At 44.1% G+C, this 10,344-nt stretch overlaps 1 protein-coding gene across 5 annotated transcripts; it reads right to left on the bottom strand.

The window, feature by feature from the left end:
* Positions 1 to 6,216: 6,216 nt before the first annotated feature.
* On the bottom strand, positions 6,217 to 9,465 carry LOC147608807 (HMG1/2-like protein). 5 transcript variants are annotated; one of them, XM_086788387.1, is made up of 8 exons: positions 9,333 to 9,465; positions 7,703 to 7,767; positions 7,467 to 7,598; positions 7,309 to 7,366; positions 7,103 to 7,147; positions 6,929 to 7,009; positions 6,744 to 6,842; positions 6,217 to 6,645 (listed from the first exon to the last, which is right to left on the bottom strand). In XM_086788387.1, exons 2-8 carry the CDS (start codon positions 7,747 to 7,749, stop codon positions 6,622 to 6,624), a joined length of 486 nt encoding a protein of 161 aa, XP_086644513.1. In that variant the 5' UTR covers positions 7,750 to 7,767; positions 9,333 to 9,465; the 3' UTR covers positions 6,217 to 6,621. The 5 variants fall into 5 exon arrangements, with proteins under 5 accessions (XP_086644513.1, XP_086644516.1, XP_086644517.1 ...); XM_086788390.1 differs by having other exon boundaries at positions 6,217 to 6,642; XM_086788391.1 differs by lacking the exon at positions 9,333 to 9,465 and adding an exon at positions 7,884 to 9,291 and having other exon boundaries at positions 6,217 to 6,642.
* Positions 9,466 to 10,344: the final 879 nt, after the last annotated feature.

Raw genomic sequence — 10,344 nt, 5'->3', positions numbered from 1 at the left:
TGATTTGGAGACAGTATTTCTGTTGGGACACGAAAATACCATCAGGATGTTGGATCACCTCCATGCCAAGGAAATATGAGAGAAGACTGAGATCAGTCATCTCAAAAGTTTGCCTGAGCTGTGCTATGATATCAACCATTTTGGCTTGATGTGAACTTGAAATAACTAGGTCATCGACATACAGTACTAGGTAGCAAACCATCACCTAGCTGATCAGTGTGAATATAGATATTGGGGTCAGAGTGAGATGGTGAAAACCTTGGCTCTGAAAAAATTTGTCGATGCGATGATACCACACCCAGGGTGCTTGCGTAAGCCCATAAAGAGCTTTATGTAGGCGAAAGACTTTGTCCTCAAGACCAGGGAGAGGGAAACCCGGAGGTTGGTCAACATAGACCTCCTCTTCAAGAATGCCATTTAAAAAGGCACTCTTAACGTCCATCTGATAGACTGGCCATTTATGGTGGGCAGCCAGATTGAGTAAAAGACGGATTGTGGTCATTCGAGCAGTGGGTGGAAAAGTCTTGTCGAAATCAATGCCTTCTTTTGGAGTGGTCAAGCGCAAGAACCGAACAGTCATGGATATGGCACGCTCCATGCTTTTTGCAGCTGAGCTGCCTAAACACCTTTGGTTAGAATCAGTCAACACTGCGGTGTACCGTCTGAACCGTTGCCCCTCGGCTGCTGTTCCCTACAGGATCCCGTTTGAGGCATTTTTGGTGAAAAGCCAATTGTTTTCCATTTCCGTGTCTTTGGATGTCGAGCATATACTCACACTCCGAATGATACAAGGGGAAAGCTTGAGCCAAGGAGTGAGTTGCTCATTTTTGTGGGTTACTCTTCTGAGAATCAAAGGCTTACAAAGTTTTTGATCCACGATCAAACAAAGTTTTCGTTCGTCGAGACGTCTTTGATGAGCGAGACTTACTTCGCCTTCCGCTGCCCATACCAACTGAACAAGAATCTCAGACTATGCCAAACGAACCCCATCAGTTACCTACAACTTCACCTCTTGAGGAGGCTTCCTCCTCCCAACAACCACCCAGGGACCCTTTACCTCGCTGGTATCAACAAACCATGTGTGATTCCGGCATGCTTTCCTTTGATATCCCTTTGGACGGTCCTCGTCGATCCACCAGACTCGCTCCTCGTGCCTTATTTGCCTCTGTTTTTTTCGCAGACTATGTGGCACATGATGAGCCAACATCGTGGAAAGATGCTATTAAAATTCCATCCTGGAAACAGGCCATGGAACTAGAACTCGAAAGCATTGACCGTAATGGCACATGGTCCCTTGTGGATCGCCCTTGTCACATAAGGTCATTGGCACCAAATGGATCTTCCGCACAAAATTTAAAGCTGATGGTACCTTGGACAAATACAAAGCCCAGCTTGTTGAAGAACTGAGAAAATTGATGGGAGATAAATTCACCAACCATTGTCACTAATACGAGCAATCCCAATTGAGACGCCCATTTGATTGGCGACTATCCGAACCCATGTGGAAAAGTATTGAAAAGCGTCAAATTTATGCTTTAGGAAATATACCCGCATGTATCTTGAATAATTTTTAACAATCAGCATGTAGTTGAGAGATCCATTCAAGGAAGGGGTTGGGGATTGGCCACTCAAGTCGAAATGAATCAACCTGAGGATTCCCGAAGCCCGATGAGTAGCGTGTTGTGGGAATGGGGAGCGATGTTTACCCAGTTGACACGGCTGACAGACATCCTTTGTTAGTTTGAGGCTAGGTATACCTTCAACTAACTTGTCTCGAGATAGCTCATAGAGAGTGGAATAGGGTAGATGACCATAGCGAAAGTGCCATAGTCGTTCAATGTCGGAGGGAGCTTGGGTCACATAGGCCTTAACTACCCGATGAAACTCTGAGCCAACAGAAGATGGCTCAATTAGAAAAGTAGACATCCGATACAAACCATCCTTCTGAGCTTGGTCTCTGGCAACAACAAGACCAGTAGTTTCATCAATTACCTCAACAACTCTTTTGTTGAAGTAAACACCATGATCGAGTTGCGTAAGCTAGGATATAGAAAGAAAGTTGAGACCTAAATTAGGGACAAGATAGACATTGTCCAAGGTAGCCTGGTTGGGGTCAGTGTTGGTGTCAAATAAGACAGTGCCAATGGATTTTATGGGCATCATTGTGTTGTTGCCACATCGAACTTCTCCCTTAATGAGATGTTGAGAAATGAAAATGTCAGCATTGCGTGCCATATGGTGAGTAGCGCCACTGTCAACTACCCAAGTGACAGGATGACCACAGGGAAGAGTTGGATGGGCCTCAATGATGGGCACAGAGGGATTGTCAGGTAACTGACAAATTTGAATGAGAGCAAAGGCTTTTCCCTGCAGATGACCTTGTTTAGGCCGTTGTTTCTTCTTTTTTGTGGGTGACTAGAATCAATCTTAAGTGTGACCTGAGCAATATTGGCCCAGGGGCCGGGATGAGGTGTAAGGGAAGACCAGTCAGACATCTCTTTAGGAGTGGTGAAAGAAACTGACTGGGAAGGTGGGGCTTGAGCAACCTAACTATTACCTTGCCACACTGGGAGGAACACGGCCAAGTAGAATCATTTCCTTGTTGTTGGGCCCTTGGAGGGGAGCTTGGTAGAGTAGGTGCTGGATTGCTACCCCCTTTGGATCGCCAATTTGGGGCATTGCTACCACCTTGGTTGTTTTGGCAGGTGGAGGTAGTGGGGTTGGAGTTGTTGCCTCTATTTTCCTTGGTTTTTAAAACACACTCATCATCAACATGTCCAGGTATTTGGCAATAAGTGCGAAATCTATTCTTTTTGGGAATATTTTGCCAGTGGGGAATGGGTGTGGAGGCAAGATTTTTGGAATCAGTGTTGTTGCCGCTGAGAGATTTGCCTTGATTTCCTAAGTTGTTCCCTTTCCCTTGTTGTCCTTTTTGAGTAGAGGTTGTATTGGACACAAGGGCCCCTCTTGAGTGGAGGAAGAGGATGACTTCTTGTAAAGAGTACACAAGTGCGGTATATTATCGTGGCTATGTCACAAAATGAGTTAAAGCAAAGTCAACTATTAAAGAAAATGCTAGGACCACAACAAAAACATGCAACCAAGAGAAACGCAGGAGTTGGCATTCACAATTATATAGGTTAGGCATAGGCTCTAAACTAATGGTCTATGTGACAAAAGTAAAGAAGCTAGGTGGCAACTTGTTTAGTAGAGTGATAACCTTCCTGGGACTTGGCAGAACCAATGGTGGCCAACTCGACGTTAAGGCACCGATATTCAACAACTTTGAGAAAATTTGAATTTGATGCTCAAGATCAATGCGACGTGTACGATCACATGCGGCATCTCTCTCTGCAAGGTGTGCCCTTCTATCACAGAGACATAGGGGAACTGCTGGAGTTGTTAATGGAACTCAGGCAAGAGGCCTTGCATGAGCTCCACTATAGTAGTGGCATTTCTAGCTTCCCAATGGCTGATGACTTCAAGAGGTACTAGAGAAGGATGGGGTTTTGGTTCAAGGCCCTTTACTAGGTTCCAGGAACCTTGGGAAGTGAAAACTTGTTCCATAAGATGAGCCCAGGTTGTATTAATTAGACCCGTTAAAACGAGTCTTTTCTGTGAAAGCATTTCTAGACATAGAAACATGAAAGGAAGATGGTGGGGGAGTCCAGGAAGGCTAGTGTCCATATCCAGAGTGTAAGTGTCCAGACAGTCCACCAAGACCAAGCATGGGTGAAGGATCTATCGAGGGTGCTCCATAAGATGGAATCAAGTTTTGGATACTCAGCATAGGTGGAATACCAGGTTGAGGAACAAACCCTGGAGAGAGCACATAATTCGGAAAAACACCAGTGCCAGAGATGGGTTGGTAAATCACCTGATACCCTGGAATGCTGGGTGGTACCGCAGTGCCAGAGGGCATAGTGTTAAAAGATAACTGGGATGGGTAGAACCCATACACAGGACCCAAAAGAGGTGCAAGCAGTGATGACTGCATGCCAACACTAGTAGAAAGAGGTATGGGTTGGGAGGGAGGGTTTTGTGTTTGAATTTGGGCAGTATTCCATAACACGTTAGGAGTAGATAGTGAACCAGAGGAGAAAACAATGTTGTCTCCAAAAGTTGGAGAGTGAATTATACTCCTAGACCCTCCTCTATTTGGGTTCACAAAATGCCAAGGATCGAGGGTAGTTGATGGTACTGTTTGTTGAACTTGTGCCACAGAAGAAGATACCCATGTAGAGTTAGGAACATACGTACTAATAGGCACGTACGAACCTAACGCGGTCACCGACATGGGTGATGATGCATCTCCGAACGATCAAGGAGATACGTGTCCTTCCTGAGAAAAAGTCCCATACCAAAGTCCAGTTTGTCGGCTAGAATGAGAAGCAGAGCTCTCCAGTTGAGGCTGAACACCTGGGTCCAATACTAGCACATTGGTTGTGGGCATGTATCCTCCTCTAGAAGTAATGGCTGATGAGCTCGGAGAAGAAAAACCATATGCCAAGGGTGTAGAGGGTGAGTGGGTAAAAGTAGGCTGGTCGTCTCCCAATGAAAGGCCTCGCACAAGGCTCTCCAGTGAATGAGGAGTTCCATCCTCTGTGTGATCTATATCAGAATAAGGAGAGTCGGTATCTGGTATGAAAGACTGATCCTCCAAAATCGAGGGTAGACAATCCATGTTGTGTACTTTTGAGGTTTTCAATCCCTTTGCTCACGATAGCTCTGATACCATGTGAGCTCTGATACCATGTGAGCTCTAATACCATGTGAGGGCAAAAGAGACCAAAGGACCAAATATATGAAAGATCAGAGTAAAACACACAACATGCAATGGTAATGTGTATATATAAGATGAAGTCCAATGCAGGAGCTCTATGTGAGACTCCGAATGAGCAGAGAAGGCTGCTATCCCAAAAACGCAAATGTCAATCTAGAAGCAAACCTGATGTGAGCACCTAGGAGGAGGCGAAACGCTGAGGTGAGGGTGCCCAATCGACGTAGGTTGATGATGCGGATCAAGGGGGGGGGGGCTCATATTTATATGAGGTCAAAGTGTTGGTCGGTCAACATGAGGAGCCGGCTAGAAGTAAAAAAACGTGGCCCTTTTTGGGTGGGTCAAATACCCTTTTTGGGTATATTTTCAGAGTCTCTATACAACCTATCCTCGATGGACATTTAACATCTTGATAAACCCCTCTCAACGTAACAATGGTCTCCAAATAAGCTGGAGTACTTCATGCTGCAAACGCTTTGGCAATCCTATAACTAAACTTTTCATTCAGAAAGACATATCAACCAACTGGGAGGTAGATTTAAGTCGGCCAGAAAGGCAATGTTAAGTGATGCTGGGACGACTCATACTCTCAATGATACATTCATCTTGGATAGTTCAAGCACACTAACCCTTCTATACAAGGTAACACGCTCACACTAGCAGTGTGTCATTATAACCATCTCAAGACCCTCCAACTTGTAAAACCTTCCAAGTTTATACTACACTCGGCTGCTCACCCACCAGCTAACACATGCAGCTTGCCTGTAGTGACCCAAAATGTTTATTAGTTTACAAACCATTGAAAGCACCCCTCAACAAGTCATGCTCACAAGCAATGACATCCTCCAATGACAAGTCATGTTATGATTACCATGACAAGACCCTCCAACAATTAAAAGTTTGTATAACCCGCAGATGCAATAACAGGTTGATACAAACATAAGATAAGCAACACACTAGACATGCATACACTCCTATGCTTATAACAGCAAACAAGGTTTGCACAAAGAAGGTAGGACACGTGCATGCCCCATGCATTACTATCGTACACACGACTCACACAATCTCTCTTATCAACTCTCCATACTTATAACAAACTAGGTTTGCACAAAGAAGGTAGTACACATGCATTACTACTATACACAAGAAAGACTCACAATCTCTCTTATCAACTCTCCGTCAATCTCTCCCTCAAAATTTCTGCAAAGTCTGCCACATCCTTCACATATGCATCCCTCTTAAAAGGATACACATGGTGAGAAATGTATGCCATATAGAGTCAATGCATTTAAAACTGATCCTCCTCAGCTCATCCCACATATAAAACAGACAAGGTCCGGAGTTGATGAAATGCATAGGTTTGAGATCTGCTATAGAATAAAAACAATGCAGCACAAGTGCGACAAGGTATGTGAAGGAGTGAGGAGTACTGTCTGTTTCTGACCTAGCAAGTTAAATCCTTCAAATGCAATTTACATGAGTGTAGATGTTGATGAGCATTGAGGCCAATTACCTCCAGCCAACAGTCAAAAACCACAAAACTCAACACCCACAAAAAGTTAGTAAGCAGTTCCATGAGGGAGGAGCAAAGCTCGTCGAAGAAATGCCACCTCTGACATTCGAAGGCCATTAAAGCTTTGCTTAGCTTTGGTAACTGGTGGAAACAAAACCTACTATACAATTGCATTTAGTAAAAGGCACCATCCCTTTCGAATATAGTAGACTTCCAAAAATAACATCCAAAGTATCCCTAATGACAGGCTACCAGGTTCAGCCTGCCCCTATAAATGTCTTTGTCTAACCAAGAAAATATAACCTTTCATTTCTTGAGCATAGAAGATCTACTCTTCTTCGTCTTCCTCCTGCTACCAAAAGATTACATAAACCGAAAATCTATCAATGGATTTAGAACACAGAAGCGCAAACTTAGCTTTAAAATTTTAAAAAAGCTTATAAAGCTTACCTCCCCACTTTCTTCCTCATCATCATTGATCTCAGATTTCGACTTCTCTGATTCTTCCAGCTCCTCTTCATCATCTGCATGAGTGCTGCCTCCGGTACTCTATAAAGGTAAACAAACTCTACTTGAGCTTCATTTAACTCACTAGAAAGTACCAGCAGGAAGAAGTCCAGGTCTCTGGACGTCACCTGTTTCTGATTATACGATGCCAGAGCCTTTTCATACTCTGCTCTTTTCTGAGCGGCCTTTGCAATATAAGGTGCTTTCTCCTGAATGACACAAACCAAGATGTCTGAATTCACCACTAAGACAGGTAACATAACCTGAAACAACCACAACAAAATGAAAGAGAAAGAAGAGACCTGATCACTCATCTCTTTCCACCTGTCACCACAAGCCTTACCAACCTATGCAGCAAAAACAAATTGATTCAGCATAAACAGAAATGCAAAGCATGAGAAATCTCATGGCTTCATCCCGATGTGGGTGGCCATGTAAATATTTTTCAGCGCAGTTGCATCACTTTTTTGAACTTTTAAACTAAATTAACCAGGGGCTCAAAACATACTGCTGCCACCCCTTTGACATCAGGATGTTGTTCCTTGTAAACCTTCCTAAAATCTTCCCTGCAAACACAAGCCAAAATGAAAACCATCATTATGATGGAAAACATTAGAAAAATAGGGCCAGTGCCTTTTGGAACGAGATGTGCAAGATGACACTTACAAATAAACGAAAAAGGCAGTCGGAGCCCGCTTAGGCTTGTTAGGATCCTTCTTGGCCTTGCGATCCATCCTAGCTTGTCTCTTCCGGGCCTTTTGCTCCTTAACTGCTAGCTGTTGCCTCTTCTTTGCATCCCTGAAGAAATGCGGTCAATGATCATGTGTGCAAGAAAGTGAGAAAGAAGACTTGTATGCGCCAACTCTGCCCAAAACCAAATGAACAAGAAGGTGGAGACTAACTTGCTCTCCTTAGCTTCAGATGTCCTTTTAACACCGGTTTCTTTCATTGTTTCAAATTGTTATGCCTGCACAGAAGAGCAAATGCAAACAAATAATAAGCTGTGAAATATTAAGAATTCCATATTACTGGGATTATGCAAAGCATAGAATTATACTAAGTCTTCACAGAAGAAACCCCTGCCTGTGAAAAGGAGGATCTTCAATGCCTGTCTCTGATGGGCGGGGGATACTCGCCTGTCCAACCCCCACCTGTTTGATGGGTGTGTATCTGTCTGCCCTTACAGTGCTTACTATTCAACTTCCTCGGCTAATATCATGATTCTGTTTCAAGGGCACTATGCACAATAATTGAGCTGTGTACACACTCCTATGGCTACTGTTTTACTTGTATGTTGATGCCTGTTGTGGGATTGTAGGATACTCTCCCACTTAACTGTTCCTGCCATGAGGGTGGATCTCTTTGATGGTTTTATACACCTAAAGTTTGAATTGCATGGAATGAGGGGTTTTACAGATTAGCTCCCTGCCTGTGAAAGGGGGAGACAATGGCTGCCCATTGTACAAGGTCCAGGGATCACCCTCGTGCATAGAACCCATCCCTGGCGGGGAATGCCCTCAGAATAGTGAAGATTTTCAATTGACCTTGCATCACTATGATTCGACCTACTCAGACACATACACCAAGCAAGCTGGAATACTTTATTCCCAGAACCAAGAATGCAAAACCATGGGACAATAATGGCAAGCCTCATTCCACATTTCCAAGAACACATGAATAACATACCAAGCCCTTCAGACATGGCCATAATCAGCAATGGCCTCAGTCCAATGCATGTGTACTCCCTGCGAGCATGGATGATCATGGCAAGCTTCCCATATGGAGGTCCACATGACTCCTATGACCTGCCCTGATGTGGATGATCACGGCAAAACCTCCATGGCCATGGCAAAACCCACGCTATCAAGTGCCTTTAAGTCCCATGACCCATATAACCATGACCGGCCTGCTCCCAATAACAAGAACAGTAGTTAGTCCATGGAGCGGCCATGATGGGCCTTCCATGTATAAGGCTGCCTTGAAGTCCTATAACCCGCATAATTGTGGCCGGGCAATAGTAACATGGCCATGACAGGTTCTTCAAATTTCAGTAGGGAACTTGGCAAAGCTCCTGAGTTTGTTAGCAGGGGTAGGGTATGTGTATTAAAGAGGCTTATTGGAACGAAGGCCGATGCAGGTGTGTTTTGACATCTGTGAACTCAAGAAAAAGGAGCTGCAATAGGTACTCCTGCCAAATTCAGCCGAAGACATTGGGCTAGGATCTGTTGTAAACTCTAAAAAGAGGGGTGAAACCCTAAAATTTTAGGGTTACAAAGAAAGCTGCAGGCAAGGGACCAAAAAAACCCTAGCTTTTCAGGGGGGGCCAAGCTGGGTAGAGCTGCGTGAGCTCGCCCACAAGAAGAGGGCAGGATCAAAGGCTGCTAGATAGAAAAGCATGGGAAAGCTTCCAGCCTCCACAGAAGTACCCACATGTGTGTACTTGCTCTCGATCGCGCTCTCTACAGGACTAGCAAGGAGGAAGAAGAAGATGAAGCGAGAAAAAAGCAATGGGCTTTTAGTATATAAACTTACCGGTCGTCGTAGTGGGTTCTTTCCTTCACACAGCACTTGGTTTACCGGGTGCGGCCACTGCGCGTCTCTTCCTCTCTTCACCGATTGCTATGTAGAAGACGATGACCTGCCCACCGGTTACCGGCTACACCCGTCCCCAATATAAGTGTGATTTCACACCTGGGTTGGGCGGTAGGCCGCGTAGGCCGGACACACGGTACATTCTTATCCTCCCAATTTCCAAACGCATTATGCTCAATATATGACCCATTTAGAAATATTACTGCTAATTAAATGATTTAATCCATTAAAACGTAGGGAATATATATTCTTGTAGGAGTTAAAGGTAGACCCTTTTTATAAAAATAGCATAGCTAACAATAGGGAAAATTTCCAAAGAAGCTTCAACAAATATACACGAGATTTCTCTCTCTCTCTCTCCCCCCCCCCTCTCTCTCTCTCTCTCTCTCTCTCTCTCTCTCTCTCTCTGTTCAAGTCAAGAGCTTACCTTAGCCTTATCAAATCATGTGTCATTGGGCCTTGCCTTAGAGCAGCAATTGCATCTTATGAGTAAAATTTCTACTCACTTTACTTTGCATTTCTTTCATACACTTTGCAGCTCTCCATTATCAACAACCACCTTGGTTGCATCAAAGGAGCACTTAGCACTTGTAGGTTACATGATTACCTGCTTGGGTATTACTAGAAATGGTAGATAGTGATGTATTTCGAATGTTAGTTATCTTGAGGATAAGCTTGACGGGACCAACTACTTGTTATGGTCCTATATGATGCGGCATATATTGGTAGCCAAAGGGCTATGGAATGTTGTGGTTAGTATTGAGAAACATCCTGGTTTCTCTAAAGAACATGATGCAAAAGGCACATCTACAAATACAGACTTAGTTTCACATGGTGCATTACCACAGCATAGCGTACCTCCTACGACGCAGGAACAAACAAAGTGGGATGGAAGAGATACGCAAAAGCACATGCGTTGCTTGCTTTGTCAGTGAAGAGGAGTATCATTCCT

This window comes from Cibotium barometz, chromosome 52 (genome assembly GCF_041138505.1).
Source record: "Cibotium barometz isolate CiBa-2024 chromosome 52, ASM4113850v1, whole genome shotgun sequence".
NCBI lineage: Eukaryota > Viridiplantae > Streptophyta > Polypodiopsida > Cyatheales > Cibotiaceae > Cibotium > Cibotium barometz.
Note: the sequence above shows the minus strand (reverse complement) of the source record. Positions and strands in the feature narration are given on the sequence as shown.